General features: G+C 37.3%; 1 protein-coding gene across 1 annotated transcript in view; it reads right to left on the bottom strand.

The window, feature by feature from the left end:
- Nucleotides 1-855: 855 nt before the first annotated feature.
- The window catches only part of LOC141402652 (elongation factor-like GTPase 1), a 708,076-nt gene continuing 690,992 nt past the window's right edge, over nucleotides 856-17,939 (bottom strand). Inside the window, exon 6 of the mRNA XM_073984347.1 lies at nucleotides 856-1,219. Within this exon, the coding sequence (XP_073840448.1) occupies nucleotides 1,031-1,219 (189 nt within the window). The 3' untranslated portion in view covers nucleotides 856-1,030. The remainder of the gene's footprint in view (nucleotides 1,220-17,939) is intronic.

The raw sequence follows: 17,939 nt of genomic DNA, 5'->3' as shown, positions 1-17,939 counted from the left end.
TCCAATTAAGTCTAAATAAATATTATCCAACCATCACCAAAATCTATAGGCTTCTTCCTCTGTGAGAAGCCAATCAACCCTCAAGATTTCGATTCGATCAAAATTGGGACCTGTAGCGTGATTTCCAAAAAAATGGATAAATGGGATGTATTACCGACTATTGCGATATCTCCGTTATTTGGTTACCTACGCCGACCTAGTTTACATCATTGTAAAGACGGGATCTTCTACTTTCATAGTCAGGCTTTGCTTTTGGAAAGTTTCCAACCAAAGCTGTGCTATTCGTCAATATAGTTAAAATCGCAAAAATGAAAATTGGGGTTTTATTTAGTATTGTGATATCTTCGTTGTTTGAACACATACGAGCACCAACTTTACATCATTAGAAAGGTTATATTTTCTACTTTCATTGTCAGGTTTTGCTTTTGGTATACCCCATATAGAAGCTGATATATTCGCTTTGGAAAAAACGTTGTCTTTTTATCCACCTAAGTTTTTTGCCCTTTCTGACCCCTAAATATTATCCGACCATCACCAAAATCAATAGGCTTCTTCCCCTCCGGGACCCCCATCAATATCTAAAATTTCGTGACGATCCGATCGAAATTGCGACCTGTAGCGTGATTACAAGGTTTAGATGGACAGACAGACGGACGGACGGATACACATAGCCAGATCGACTCAGCTCGTCGAGACATTAATTTTGGTATATATAAGTATGGGTCTACGACCATTATTTCGATGCGTTACAAACTTTTTGGGCAAAACCAATTTATAATACCCTCCCCACATAGTGGTGTAGGGTATAATAAGATTTTTTTAATTTGCTTTATTAAAAAAATAAATACAAAAGTGTTATTTTAACAGCAGCACTTTGTTCTGAATAGCTTTCAATTACAATATTATTACATCCATTGACAAATTGTTGTTAATAAGCACAAAACTTGATGAAACATTTAAATTTTATGGGGAAGTAAAAATTGCTCTCGCAAAACTAGACCGCATGCATTGTCCTTTGTAGGCATATCCATTACTTTTTCTTGCTTAAGGTTCGTTGTTTCTCAGCGTGTTCGACAACCTTTTCATCAACATAGAGACCTTTACGGCGTCTTACACTGTCCATGTAAAGCTTGGCACGATTTGCAGAATCCGCTTTTTCGCCGTAATGAGTAAATTCCTCCTCGGTGGTGGGAACCCAGAATGGATCGATATCGATTATCTACAAAGAAAAGAAAAAGAAAATCAGATTTTAGTAACTTATATTTGCCTTAGTAGGATATACACATTTTTTGTATTTCAATGTGGTAATTTAACTTAAGTCAAATAATGGAGAATAGCTTGGTTCTCTTCCACGATCGTTGTCTTTACAATTCTCTTGCACCCATCCAATCTAAGGTCATTGCCATGTGGCTGGTTGGTGGGTGACCATTTAATCTCAAGTGCCATAACAAATGAGTGTATTGCCAAAACGGATCAACTGACTAGATTAAGAATGGAAGTGATATTGCATGGCTATTTCCTAAAACACACAAACACACGCACACAACAATAACAAGGCGCCTTTATTCAGAATTTTGCCTTTCCTGGATGCTAGAAACAGCAGGCTATTTTTTTGTCTTGTCTGAGAGTGTCAAAAGTTAAAAGGAATTTAGTGAATGACATACAGAAATATTAATGGAATTAAGTGTAAAAGAATTGAACAGAGAAACGGTGTTCGTAGAAGCTAAAATATCTATAATATGTTATTTTTGGTGTATTGTTTTTGTAGGTACTATTATCTTCGTTACATTGTTTTCAGTTTTCACTGTATTGTTTCGGAAGGGATCACAGTAAGTGGTGTTCATGCTTTACAGAGGATTTGGCAATTTTTTGAAGTGTCCACTTCAAATGCCTTTGCCTTTGTTAAAGAGTCATTCATGGGATTAACGTACGTGATTTTCAAAATCTTGTGATATATTCCATGTTTGTTTTTGCCATGTGTAATTGTTTGTTCAAGATCAAGGATAACGACAGGATATAACAACATGTACAATTTGTTGTTGTTTTTTTTGCGAAGCCCGTTCAATATGTCCGTTTTAAATACAATAAAATATCGAATAAGTGCCGGATTTTTTGGTAGTGGTCAAAACACAATTTTTTTTTTCAAATATCATAGGAATAGAATACGTTAGAAGAGTGAAAATTCTAAATATGAACAGACTAAAGTAAACAAGTAAGATCGGTGTTAAGTTCGCCCGGGCCGAACTTGTTATACTCTCCACCGACACCAATTGGAACAATTAGTTTCCTTTTGCTTATGAAGAAGACAAAATACCTAATTTAAATTTCAGCAATTTCGGTTAGACAATGTGGCTAACCTTCAAAATACCGAAATTGGCGAGGGTACCGTTCTATGGGGGCTATATAAAATTTCAGGGGCTATATGATAGCGTGGACCTATACCGACAAGTTTCATATGGATCGTTTAATACCCCAAATGAAGTCCAAATAGCAAATTTAAGTTATTTCGGTGGAATATTGAGGCCACAATCTCTGAAATACCGAAAATAGGGAGGCACCGCTCTATGAGGGCTATACTACGAAGACTAAGTACCAAATTTAAGGCATGAGGCTAAAACCTTTAAAATACCGAAAATAAGGTGGTACCGTTTTATGGGGGTTATGTCAAAACGTAGACCGATATAGCCCATTTGCAATACCAAGCATCCTAGGAGCAATAGAAACTTCTATACCAAATTGCAAGGCTCTATATTAAAATTTGCAAGCTGTATCTTGATTTCAACAGACGAACCGACGGACATGGTATTATCGACTTAGAATTTTATCCTGATCAAGAATATATATTTATATTATAGGGTCTCCGATGAATATTTCTATGTGTTACAAACGGAATGACAAATTTAATTATACCCTCCATATTATGGTGGAGGGTATAAAAAGGACTGAAAAAGCGGTATGTCGGAAGAACTAACCACGCCGTCGACTATAAGGTCCCTTTCGACTACGCTACTATGGGACTGTTGTTCGCTACTACTTAACAAAGTCTGATGTTGATATCGCTTTATTCCCGGCATAGCACTACTCTTAGACCCGGAATGCCTAATACGGGTTCTTTTGGTCCGTGCCGGGACAGATAAAACCCAGGGCCAATATGGATGTGCTCAGTTTGTCACATTCGCATTCATCAGTCTCAAACTTCGGTGAGATGCAATTGATGCCGGGAGTGGGTGCATCTCTGGGGTTGCTCTGGGCTCGTTCATGTGAGGAAGTACGACTGCATCCCTTTTGCATTTTAGTTGCAATGGACACCTAGGTAAGATAGAGGAAATAGCGGAATGATATCATGGTCGCGACGGTGTAGGAAACCAAGCTCAACAACAACTGAAGCATACAGCGTTGTGATGGTTACAACGTACTGAGGAAGGATCGTACTAGAAGTGGAGGTGAGGTATTAACTTTCCTATTGCACCACTCTGTTCAATACAGACCTTTATCGCTTGAGTCTGGCTTTGGTGCTGGCTGAGCACGCCCCTCCTAGAAATAGCGAATGAGGACGGTCCTCCTAGAAATAGCGGAATGTGTCACAGTTCGCTCGATAAAAACACCGTGTTACCTGGTCTCCCAAATGACGTCACCTAGCAACCCGCCGTTTCTCTTGGAGCAAACCATCAGCAGAAGTCTAGGAAATGGGCAGGGTGGTCTCTCTACTGTAGACAGACAAAGATGCCAACAAATGCGAGCGGTAAAGAGAGATTTCGCGTTTGTCGGTCATGACACTCGTAGAGGCTTTAATCTTTCCTCCCCAGCGTCTGAAATAGCTATCCAGTAGGGTTATGACTTTTGTTACAACCTCGTATCCCTGTATGATATTTTAATGAGTTTTTACCTAAGATTGCATAATATCTTAATTATAAAGTGATTCGATGAAAAAGCTTCCACACAAAAAGCTTTTAAAGTTTTAGACAAAAGGCCATTCATTCGTGCAACAGGAAATAATTTGTTGAGATTTTTTTTCATTTCATAGATTTTTTTCAAAAATATTTTTTTTTTTCAAATTGGTTTGTGCAGAACCTTTTTTATAATAAATTGGAATGAATATTATTTGAGTCATTAATAGGCAAAAGCTCATTCATTCTCACTATAGGAAATCAGTTTTGACAAAAAATGTCAAAAAGTCATAACTCTACTATACAGTTGCCGATCATCAGACTGTGTTCTGTAAGCAGCACAGCACGACAACAGCACTGCACGTTCTCTCCACACATATTGTCAACGATTCAACCAGCCTTTGATACTCTCAAACACTCCACACTGTTTGAGGACATCGATCGGACTACCTGCCCTCCGGCATAATCAATTATATGTGTGGACGGCAGTCGCACGTGGAATTCAGGAACAAGAAGTACAAGCACCGTACCGTTTAACCCCCATCTCTCCTGTATCCCACCCAGCGTTACCGACAGTTTTTGGTCAGAAATCGTTATAAAAATCGTCAAATCGTCAACAGAATTTGCAAAATTGTCAAAAATCTTCAACATTTTCTGAAACGAAGATTTTTGGTTGTTTATCGCCGATTTATTCCGTCACAGGAATAAATTTTGCATAATCAGACTTAAATGCAGATATAAAAAACTGTTTTTGCAAGGTGCACAATTTTCGTACGAGCAAAAATTGCATAATACTGATTCGGGAGTAATGCAACGAAAGCAAATTAGTGTTAAAAAGGGGTCCTCATTAAACATTTAAAGGGCAACCATCGAAAAAATCAGTTTTTCCTACATTTTTTCTAAGAAAAATACTAACCTTTTTAGTATATTTTTATTTGAAAATACACTTAAGCTATGTATATTTGCAATTTTTTAGATAAAGGAGGCGATACAGTCATTGCCGCAATTTCAACTGTTATATCTCAAAAATGGTAAAACCTACGAAAAGATCATAAAGGTCAATCTTGTAGAGAATTTTCACAGCTACAATATTTTCTCTAACCCCATTTCGATAGGTTGCGGTTTCAAACCAAAATCGCGAAATCCTAAAAAATCTCTAAAAATGTGAACTTTGATTGTAATTTATTTAAAAAGCGCTCCGCCGATTTTTTGTTTTTTATTTTTCTCATCTATGAACATTGTAGAATCCGCAAAAACTTCCCAGGTGTAAGCTCCTTTCATTTAAAGTTGGTTCAAGAGCACCGTGCAGTATCTTTAAGGCTTTTAGCAGTTTAATTAAGAGATAAACATATCTTATGACTAGGAGGGTTGGCGTTTTTTGTTTGGGACGACGACTTCTATTTTGTTTTTCAAAATAGTCAGGCTTAATCCCATAGTCGTTGTTTTAATATTTTATTAAAACAAGTTTAATTTATTAGTGGGAAAAAATTGGCGATGTTTACCACTAATAAATTAAAGTTGTTTTAATAAAATATTAAAACAACGACTATGGGATTAAGCCTGACTATTTTGAAAAACAAAATACATATCTTATGACTTTTATCATATATTCAGACTATTTAGAAAAAAAATTGATCATTTTTGTTCCCGGCGGTCAGAAAGAATCTATAGAAAATTTGATCAAAATGTATTCATAATATTCATAATATATTTTATAAACTTTTATCTTAAGTAAAAATCCTCATTTTAGGCCATAAAATCGTCAAATCGTCATTTTTATTAGCCTTAAAAATCGTCAAAACGACGATAAATCGTCAAATTCGACGACGTATGTGGATAATTGTACGATCTTGGCCTGAGGTACTTTCCCTGATGTCATTTGTGAAAGTTTAAACTCATAGTTGATTGATCTTACCACCTTCTTCCACGAGAGGGATATGGAAATATCCGCCACTAAATCTACGGCCACTCTGTTCAGCACATGGATGGCATGGTCGGTGGTAGCAGAATACCCTAAGATTCTAGGGGTCACATTCGACCGAATGTGTACGTCGTCTGCACATGCCACAGTTTTCTGCGTCAACGTGAGAGGTAGGAACAAGGTCCTCAAGTCCTACTGGCCAACAGCACTTGGGGTGCAGATAAAGAAACTTTGTTGACCACATATAACACGATAGGTCAGACTGAGGTAAGTGCAACGCGATGGAAAAGTATTCAAACCTGTCGGAATTCCGCTCAGAAAACTGCAATAGGTTGCCTCCTCATGGCTTCAGTGGACCATCTACATGAAGAGACAAAGATTCTTTCAGTACAGCAACACAATGGCATGCTCTCGTTGCAGTACTGGCTCGGGTGTTACCATGAGAGCCATCCTAATCACAATATGGTGGATTGGACCAGAAGGAAAATGTATCAAAACCCTTTAAAAGAGCTCACATAGGCCGCCATTGTGTTTCTTTCCAAAACATGGACCAATATTTACAATTTTTCCCAATATGTAGAGCTTTTGCATCCTCACAAAACACACAATACTAAATTACAGTAATGTCGGTTTGAAATGCATAAAACTGGCCAAAACTGATTCATCAGAGCAAGACTGAAACCTGCATATAAGTTTGGACGAAATGTGTTTCAGTCAATTTTGAGTCGATCTAGCAATGTCCGTCCGCCTGTCTGTCTGGCTGGCTGGTGCGCACGATAACTCTCGAACGGATGAACCGATTTGATCCAAAATTTGGCCTTCGCAATACTTTGTCCAAACTTAGTTAAAGTTCGAATATGGGTTATATCGGTCCACTCCTTCCGGCACCTTCCCCAAAAATGTTTGAAAATTTGTGCGCACGATAACTCTTGAAGGGGTAACCGATCTGGGCAGTCCTTTGCACATCGTGATATTTCTACCAGACTTAGACGAGGTTCCAATATGGACTCAATCGGTTCACTCTTTCGGGTACCTCCCACACAAAATTTCGGAAAAGTTCAGTTTATGACCAGCATTCTAATCGCTTTGATTTTTGTTGTAGCAACTTGTGTTCACTGCACCCAATACGACGGTGCAAGTTTCATCAGGGGCAAGTCCATACTTCCTGAGAAAATATCCTGAAAGTTGGAAAAAAACCTCTATGACACCGTGTGTAGTGGTTGAAGCACAAGATAACTCTCGAATCGATCAACCGGTTCGGTCTAAAATTTGGCTTTCGTAATATTTTGTCCAAACATAGTTTAAGTTCGAAGATAAGCCACATCGGTGTACTCCCTCACGTACCTCCCCCACAAAAGATCAAAAATGTTCGGAAAAATTGTGCGCACGATAACTCGTGAAGGCAGTGACCGAATATGTCCATACTTTACATATCCTGATATATTTACCAGATATAGATCGAGTTCGAATATGGACTATATTTGTCCACTCCTTCGGGTACCTCCCACACAAAATTTCGGATAAGTTCACTTTAAGGCCTGCTCACGAATCACTTGGATTTTTGTTGGAGCAACTTGCATTCGCTGCTTCAATCACGACGGTAAAAGTTTTTGTAGGGGGAAGTCCATCCTTCTTGAGGAAACAGTCCGAAAGGTGTAAAAAAGCCCTATGGCACAATATGTAGTAGCAGGGGAGCACGATAACTCTCGAACTGATCAACTGATTTGGTCCAAAATTAAGCCTTCGTCTATATATCGGGCAACACCGGTCCACACCATCCGGTAATTCTCCCCAATAATTAAAAATGTCAATAAAATGGTATGCATGATATTGAACGGGCAACTTATTTGGTAAAAACTTTGGATCTGCTAATATTTTGTCAAAAATTAGTTTAACATCTAAAGTGGCCCATATCGATCCTGCGATATGCTTTAAAATTCTAAAAAGACCTTAAATACATTCGATCTGTACGTAGATGAAAGCTTCAATTCACATAGGCTGAGGGTATATCTCTGCCGGCAAAGCCGACTGATACTTTTTTACTTGTTTTTTCTAAGTTTACTATCTTCTGTGACCACAAAATTCCAATTTACATTCAATTTGGTAACAAATGTGACTAAATCATCAAAGACAAATTTTAAATCGGGTTGTACTCTTATGGGGAAGCTTTACCAAACTGCCTGATTTTTTTGCTAAACTAAATACGAAATTTCAGTTATTCCGGTTGAATGATCTGGCTAAAACTTTCGAAATACAAATAATCAGGAATACCGTTCTGTGGGGGTTGTACCAAAACATCGATCTGTACCGAGAAATGTCTGGAGGAAAGTCTTGTAACCCCAACGAAGACTATATAACAAACTTGTGTTATTTCGGTTGAATAATGTGGCTAAAATTAGCAAATTCCCGAAAATTGGGTGTACTGTTCTATGAGGCCATATATGAAGACGCGCACCACATACCGAAAGTCGGGAGGTACCGCTCTATGGGGGTTACATAAGGACATGACCGTATACAAATTTATACAACTTTCAGGAGGGAAGTTGTATACCCCCAACGAAGACTATGTGATAACGTTCAGCCATTTCAATGGGATATTGCGGCTACAACCCCCAACGAAGACTATGTGCTAATCTTTCAGCCATTTTAATGGGATATTGCGGCTACAAACTTCAAAATACCGAAAATCAGGACGTTCTATAAAGGTTGTATGATGACGTGGACCTGGCGGAAATGTCTGGTGGAAAGTTGTATACCCCCATACGAAGACTAAATGCTAAATTTCAGCCATTTCGGTGCGATATTAAGGTCATAACCTTCAAAATACCGCAATCGGGCGGTATCCTCTGGACCTATACCGATAAATTTCAGCTGGAAACTTTTATACCCCCAACGAAAATTAAATGCCAAATACCGAAAATCCGGAGTTACCGCTCTGTGGCAGCTATATAAAGACGCGAATGTATATCGACAAATTTCTGATACACTCCTCACTCAATACCAAATTTCAGCCAATTCAGTGGGATATTGAGACCACAACCTTAAAAATATGAAACACCGTGAAATACCGTTGTATGGGGGCTATATAAAGATGTAGATCTATTTACGCAAATTTTAGGTGGGGCTATATCAAAACGCGGACAGATATAATTCATTTTCAATACCAAACATCCAAGGAGTAGTAGAAACTTTTACACCAAATTATAAAGATCTATCTTAAATATTCGGACGGACAGACGGATCATGAATATATGTATGTACTACTTCATAGGGTCTCCGATGAATATTTCGATGTGTTACAGACGGAATGACAAATTTAATTATACCCTCCATATTATGGTGGAGGTTATAAACAATGTTAACATTATTTTATGGGTGAGGCTTATTACACTGTGCAACAAAATTCAATTTTTTTCAAATTGAAGGGAAAAACTGAGTATATTATTAAAGTAGAGCTAAAAATATGGGACACGTGTATCGGCGTTTTTAAAGTTTACATCGGAAAGTAACCAAAGTAGGCGGGGCAAGTTCCGCCCATTGGACCCCTTTGATGACGGTCAAAATTTTTAACAAAAATATTCCACATATCCTCCTCTTTAAAGTTGCCAAGGCACTATATACCTAAAATGCAAGGATTCCAAGATTTCTAGCGTTAATTCCCTAAATGTCACCAAAACAGGAGTTACTGTCATTATTGTATTGTTTTGCGCCATAAGAAATCGTGCATGTGAGGGCCCTTACGACACCTATATTTTCACTGGACCATAGCCGTAAGCCTCTCACGTACTTTCACATACAATATAAGCAACCAATGGCTTATTCTAACTACGTAATTAAATTAAAAGTACTAAAAATACGCAATTTTACGAAGTCCGATCTGGGCTTTCTACATTTTTCAAATATACAAAAATTACAAATATTTCAAAGACTGTTTAAATGGAGCGCATAACATCTTCTGTATAAATTTATAACGAAAAACCAGCAATAAGATATTTATAGTGTCAAATCACAACGACAATCTGGATACACATTTTAAAATATGGCCTAAACCCTATATCAAAAACAAGGGCTGCTAAGAATGTTATATGTTATGGTTACATATTTCTTTTATCCAGAGACTCATAGTGAAATTTGATTTAGAACATTTCTTTCTGTAACAATATCTCTAAAAAGTGAAGGATTTTGTTAGATTTTGATCCACTATGGAATTATGTAAAACTAACAGTTCAAAATTGAAACAAATGATTTTATCCTATAATGTATAAATTTGTAATCTAATTTTCTTAAGAAAATAGTATACCTAGATATGTGGTTTATTATTCATAGAAACATTTTGTGTAGAATTTTTCTTCTTTTGACACTTTTCACCTAGAACCAAGTTTTATATTACATTTATGTATCAAGTCGAAAAAAGAAGGAAACAATTTTCATCAAAAAAATTGGGAAATATTTTCATGTTTTTTCAGCAAAATTGATACTGATATTTTCATGATATGTAATGTAAATATACATTTCATTTCTTTAGTGACCCATAATGAAATTTGACGAAGAATATTTTTGCCTTTGACGTAATCTCTCTAAAATTACGTTTTAAGGGACAATTTTGAATAAACTCAGATCAAGTCCTACTTTAACCCTAAAACGTGTTTTTAATTTTCAGAGATTCCTGGCGATTAGATAAGATTTACAGATTTTGTGTATTCTGAGACCTATAGTAAAATTTTATGACGAATATTTGTAGAATATTTGGATTTGGTATGATCACATTTTAAAGGAGATTTTTGAAAGATTTTCGAAAAAAGGACCAAAAAGGCCCCTTTGGTGAACCGCATGAGGGTTAACATGTTTAACAAAAATTTTCCCCATATCCTCCTCTGTAAAGTTGCCATAGACACTATATACCTGCAATGCAAGGATTCCAAAATATTTTAAATCGAATATTTCGAAAAAAAACTAGAAATGGGCGGAACTTGTCCCGCCTACTTTGGCTACTTTCCGACGTTAACGTGAAAAACGCCGATACTCGTTTCTCATATTTTTAGCTCTACTTTCATAATCTACTCAGTTTTCCTTGTCATTTTTGTTGTTGTCGCACAGTATTATCGAATCACCTCATATGTAGGATTTTATCTAAACTTAAATAAAATTTCATCATCTAATATATAGAGGGTTTTCCCATAATGACTTGGTTCTAGTGTTACGTGTTCTGTGTGACTTGTGGCATCGTCCTGTTGAAACAACCTGTCGTCTAGGTCAATATCTTCTAATTCAGTCCAAAAATAATCTGGGAACATTGTGCGGTGAGCACGATAACGCGACGATTGTCACGATATGGCCCAACCAGTTATTTTTTTCTGGATGAAGTGTTGTTGGCGAACCTATTGAGCTAAAAAAGTTTCGTCAACCAAAAATGAGTTTGGAGTTAACGCTGCGAATTTCGATAGTAAATTTTTATAATTTGCAAACGAATGGCCACGAAAAAATACTATGTAAACCCATTATTTGGTAATGAGCGTTTCGGCTGGGTTAATTCAAAACAATGATTGTTTAAAAACTGTAACGGGTATTATATATAATATATAACGCCTTGCTCGCCGTCTTCTGATTACGAGCTGCCTCTATACTGGGCATAGGCTGTCTATAAATTGTCCCCATCTCTGCCGGTTTGTAGCTACTTCACTCAGTTCTGCAATGTTATTATAGGATCTTCCAAGACTGTGGGACATAGAGTTAATTTCTGATATCGTTGACCTTCTCCATGTTGTTTTCGGTCTACCCCTTTTTCGGCTTCCTTGAGGGTTGTAGACTAATGCACGGTTGCATACTTTTTCTGGGGTTTTTCGCAGTGTGTGGCCAATCCAGCCAAATTTTCTTCTACGGATTTCGATATTTATGTCAACCATATTTGCTTTCCTCCACAGATGTTCGTTAGATATTCTGTTTGGCCAAAAAATACGTAAAATTCTACGTAGACACCTATTAACGAACGCACGCAGTTTCCTCTGTATGTTCTCTGTCACAAACCATGTTTCGCAGCCATATAATAACACAGAGAGAACACAAGCCTTAAAAATTTTAATTTTCGTCCGGGTGCTATAAGTATTCGCATTCCACACATTCCGCAATTGTGTAAATGATCCGATGGCTTTGCCAATACGGGTTTCAATGTCTTTTTTGGCACCGCCATCTTCGGAGATGCAGGTTCCAAGGTATGTGAACTCCTGTACTCGTTCTACACATGCATCAAAGAGGTTTAATTGTTCCGTGGATGTCGAGTTTATTCTCATTTCTTTGGTCTTTGCCGTGTTGATTTTAAGACCCACTTTACTGGATTCTCTCGCAAGATCATTTAGTTTTTGCTGCATATCGCAAAGCCTATGCGAGAGTTCGCATTTGTCGTCAGCGTAATCCAGAGATTCCAACCTTTCGTTAGGTTTTAGTGGATCCCACACAATACCTCTAGGTTTTTCATGGTAGGCACGCCTCGCTACAGCATCGATCACAACCAAGAAGAGCAAAGGTGACAGAAGGCATCCTTGCCTAACACCCGAGATTGTATTAAAGGGTTCTGACATTTTACCCTCGTGCATAACTGTACATTCGAAATTGTCGTAGCTGCTACGTATAATCGAAATTATTTTTTGTGTCATCCCCAGGTTTTTTAGTTCTGCCCAAATGCATTCTCGATGTATGGAATCAAAAGCCTTCTCATAATCGACAAAAAGAATGTACAAAGGGGAACGCATTTCAATTGATTGTTCGATAATGATCCGTAGGGTATTGGTTTGATCGACGCAAGAGTGTCCAGCTTGTTCTGGTCGCAATTTGTCGTCAACTTGTTTGACGATTCGCTCCAGCAGTATTTTCATGAAAACTTTCATTATTATACACAGTATAGTAATACCTCTCCAGTTATTGCAGTTTGAGACGTCACCTTTCTTTGGGATTTTAATAATTATACCCTTTAACCAATCTTTTGGGAACACTTCGGTATTCCAAATCTGTTGAAAAAGTGGATGTAGAATGTTTCCGAAGAATACGGGGTCACATTTTAAAATTTCAGCGGAAATGTTGTCAGTTCCCGCAGCTTTTCCATTTTTTAACGATTTAATGGCATCAACAATTTCTTCTTTCGACGGCGGTTGGGTTTCGATGGGAAGAACTGGTGTAGTGTCGTTGTTGGTTACTACGGTATCTTCTCTGTACACATTTAGTACTCCCATAAAGTGTTGTCTCCATCTCTTTAGTTGCTCGTCAACTTGTGTTAAAAGCTTCCCTTCTATGCTTTTCACCGGTAGAGTTTGTTTTATTTGCGAGCCTGCGATTTTCCTTGTAATTTTAAAAAGGTCCTTCATGTTCCCCACTGCTGCAGCGTCCTCTGCCTCCGAAATCATCTTGGACATACTTGCCTTCTTGTCGTCCCGTATTGACTGTTTTACTTGTTTATCAAGTTGGCGATATTCAGCTTGTTTTCTTCTTCTTTCTTCTGGGTTTCTCAGGGAGTTTATTTCATTTTTTAATAAAGCTCTGTTATTAATCAATGACCATGACTGAGCGGATATGAATTCTTCCCTTTTTTCTTTTCGCGACCTAGACCATCCTCGCAGTCCTTCGTAACTTCGGTTTTGAATTTATTCCAGGTTTGGTCAACATTATTGGAAGATTCGGTGACTTTTATAGTGGAATGCAGAAGCTCGGAGAATGTATGCCGTTGCTCAGGGATATTAAGCTTATTAGTGTTGTATTTTATTCTGCTGTAATTCGATTTGTGTGACTTACTCTTTATAGAGAATTTTATTTTTCCAACCACGAGATGGTGATCTGATGCAATATCAGCGCCTCTTTTACTTCGGACATCACAAAGACTATTGCTCCATCTTGCTGAGACACATATGTGATCAATTTGATTTTCGGTGTTGTTATCCGGTGATACCCAGGTTACTTTATGGACGGTCTTGTGAAGAAATAGGCTTCCGCCAATTTTGAGTTCGTTCATCCCACATAACTCAATTAGACGTTCACCATTGTCGTTCCTTACTCCTATAGAGTGTTTGCCCATGATATGCTCCAAATTTGAGTTTTCCGCTCCTATTTTAGAGTTAAAGTCTCCCATAACCAACATCAAATCTTTTTTGGTGAGTTCCGTATTGTGTTGTGCAGAATATCGTAGAATTCAGTTTTGGTTTCATCCGAGGCATCCTCTGTTGGGGCATAACACTGTATTACGGTCAGATTTTTCTTATGGCCTTTGAATCCCACAGACATTGTCCGTTCGTTAATAAATTTATAATCAATGACGGAGTTACTAAATTTGGCATTAACCAGCATTCCTACCCCATATTGATGTGTGTCATTTTCGCGTGGCATGCCAGACCAATACATGACATGTCCATCATTTGTTTTCAGTTGACCGCTTTTGTTCCATCGAACTTCGCTCATTCCCATAAAGGATAGCTTATACTGTATTAATGTCTTACAGGCTTGTGATAGTTTACCGGCAAATCGTAGTCCTTTATCAATGCATAGAGTCGTCATCGGTATTCGGGATCGATTTTCATTTATAGACATTCTGGGAATTGATGATTGTTTCAGATACAACGGGGAATCAACCCATCGCATCCTAACCTGCTTGATGGGGCTGCCATATTCGCCAACAGGTTGGCTGATTGTGACATCATTTCCTCTGTCACGCTGGTTAGAGTTATACCGCTCATGATCGGTCGCCATTGCCTTCTCTGTTAAAAGCAGGGTATACCACGTGCAGGTGAAGGTTGACAGTTGCGTAGGAGAGGCTATATAATCGCTTCACTACCCCCAATACCCCAAACGGGTATTAAGTCATTAAATATATCACAATTCGAGTTTTTTAAACAGATTTTTCATCTGAGGCTCAGTCCCAAACATTGGGCTAGCATTAACTCAGTCAAATTGTGGTAATCAATGTCTACTCCTTATTAACTCATCTAACACAGTTCGGCTAATCATCTCCAGCTACTTTATTGTTTTCCTAACCCATCGCACGGTGGTCGAAAGCACTGATCTAGCGGCGCGAAATTAATAACTTGCAAACGAATTGAGATACGTCACTGAAATTTTCCACAAACTCAGCTTGTACCTGTGGGTAATATTGGGCCAAATATAAATAATATAGGCCAATGTTTTGGAGGATTTAAGCCACAACTTCGTAGCAAATTAGCTGTAATTTGGTACTTAGGGTTCCTAGTCGTCACAAAATTAAATTATGGACATAGGTGCACGTTTTGATATAGCCCCCATGTAACCGTACCTCCCAGTTTAAGGCATTTTGAATATTATGACCTCATTTTTAAACCAACTTGGCTGTAGTTTTGCATTCCGTGTTCTCACTGCGTATAAAATCTTCTTACAAAACATTTTCAATACGGATTTATGTTTCGATGTAGCCCCTTTTATGGTACCCCCGATTCGTTAAATTTTTACTTGTTATCCCATATTTAATAACATATTTAGCTATAATATGGTATTATAGTGTCTCCGGGGGTAGAACTCCTCCTTGCAAACAGTTCTCAAGATAGGTCCATATTTTGATTTAGCTCCCACACAAATGCACAGCTAAATTTGTATGAATTTCATGCAAAATCCCTTATTTTAAAAGTGCAGTCATCAAAAGATTTGCAAATATTTGCAGCCCTAATGTGGTTATTCCGTATCCAGGGAATCCAATTTCATTCCCCAAATAATAATCGAACCTAAGTTCGGCCAAGTTTACAAGATGCACTCTATGAAACAAGCGCGTACAACCCGTAAAAACACTAAAAAATCGTATTTTTTGAAAATTTATTGCTATATAACTAAGTACCTCCAGACCCCAAACTAATTTTTATAATTTAAATCACACCCTCTGCTAATAATTAAAAATAAATCTTGTCCAGTTTCATTACGAATTTATTTAACATTTAAACAAATATGAAGTTAATTTTTTTGCACCAATTTTTTAAAATCTGGTGCAACAAAAACTCTTGTATTTGATAATGAATAACTGAGTGAATATTTACAACAACAAAAATGAAAAAGCAAAATCTTTGTCTGCAAAGTGTCTGTAATCGATACAATGGAAAATATTTCGCAATTTTATAGTTCGATTTGTTGACTTTCGCGCCGCTAGATCAGTGGTTTCGACCAGTGTACATCGTATAGAATAATTGGTACTCATTTCTGATACTTAGATGCAGCAGAAGGATGTTCTTCCGGATTTCATTCCGATCCCTTTAAATCTACATACATTTGATAAAACTAACGTTTTTCGTGATCTTCTTATTTTTTCTGAAAATTTGTTTCACCTATTATTATACGAAAGGAAAAAATCTGAATAGGTTGGTAGATTATTTGTTTTTTAACTGAAAAGGGACCATTGCTTAAACTCCCCCAAAAGATAAGAACAAAGAAGAAATAATTGAAAGAAAAATCACAAAAAGTTTATTTTCTCTTTGAAGTGAAGAATACGAATGAAAAATAAAATGAATATTTAATGATTGCCACTTCATATTCAATTGGACACGTTCGCCTTCTAGAAATCCACTTCACGAAAGAACAACACATATTTTGACATTTCTTGTGAAGGATTCACATCCGCGATAAAACACGCACCAAATTTCGACGAATTGTTCTGCACATTGCGGTCTATCGATGTGATTGTGATAGATGGACGATAGAGCTGTTCTGTTAGGCTCTCTGTCTGTCCGTACGTTTTCAGATTTGTTTTCTCGCATCGTTCGTTCTTTCGTTCATCAATTAAGAAGAAAGTCCTAGAAGGACAAAAGCAATAAAGGTGCTTACATACGATATGACAATATCAACAACAACAACCTCAATCTTTTCATTTTTATTTGGGGATTTTTGTAGGAGTTTTGAAGTTCGATTTTTTTTTATAAATTTCTTTGTTTTGAATTTAAAAACAACCATAAAGGAGCACTCGACAACGTGTTCTCCTTCTGTGTGTGTTTCTTTTTGCTCTTTTGTTCGGAAAGCAAAGCAAATATACTTACTGAGCTATACCTTTTGGTACAAACATATTATGGAATTTTAGCAGCATGATGCCAATCAGTAGAACAACAAATTTATTTGCGCTTCAACGAAACGGTTTCCGAACACACTTCACAATACAAGTGGCTGAGGATATTCCATTTCATGCCTTTCACAGTGAAATCTATTCATGCGTTTTTATGTATGAACCCATAAAATTTACACGTACGCTTTATATAGGGTGTTGTTGGTTTTGGGGTGATAATTCTATTGCAGAGGCAATATGAAAGAGCAAATATTGACAGCGACAACTTTGCTAACGGTCAATTCCAGATGAAGGTATTAAGTGTGTACCGGGTAATTAATCGGCCGGATAATAATTCCAGTGACCAAAAATATAGACAAACTATGTTGACACAACCTTGGATTTATTAGTCGCCTCCGCATCGAATACAAAGTAATATGGATCGTATTGTTAATGGTTAACGAAATAAGTGGGTCATACCAATAAATGCATTTTTAACAAAGTCACCATATTTGTACTATTTGTACACTACGGCGATTCTTCGGAAAGACACATGAAAGAATATAGCGACATAGTCAACCCTATTCGTTAAAATGCTTGCCTTCGCCAAACTAATGCAACAAAAGGTATTGCCTACTAAAAATAAGGCCACATTAGGCAAATATTTGCTCCAGCGACAGGCAGTGTGCACTCACTCAAGTGACCGTAAATAATGCATTGAAATTTATGCTAACTTGCTCTAAGCGACTGCCTGTCGCTGGAGCAAATATATGCCCAATGTGACAATTAGACTGGTTTTAACTCAAAGGGAAAAAATCGATGACGGAGTTTTTTAGGCAGCATCCCACTAAAGTGTTTAGTTTTGTTAAATTTTAAAATTTCTCATCGATTGGACCATAAATGTGACCAAGTTCGTGATAATTCACCTTTGGGGGTGCCGCATAAAAAAAATCCGACATCAATTTTTTAAAACCATCCTAGTGACCATATCTTAAGTTTTAGTTTTGTATGAAATTTATGCAATTAATCGAAAACACTTTAATTGAAGGAATATCTGCTCCTCATTTCAAGAAAGCAAATCTCAGTGCTAAAGAATGCGACCAAA

Source organism: Musca autumnalis, unplaced genomic scaffold, assembly GCF_047663935.1.
Source record: "Musca autumnalis isolate F117 unplaced genomic scaffold, ASM4766393v1 scaffold_4, whole genome shotgun sequence".
NCBI lineage: Eukaryota > Metazoa > Arthropoda > Insecta > Diptera > Muscidae > Musca > Musca autumnalis.
This window is presented reverse-complemented; position numbering and strand designations above follow the sequence as displayed.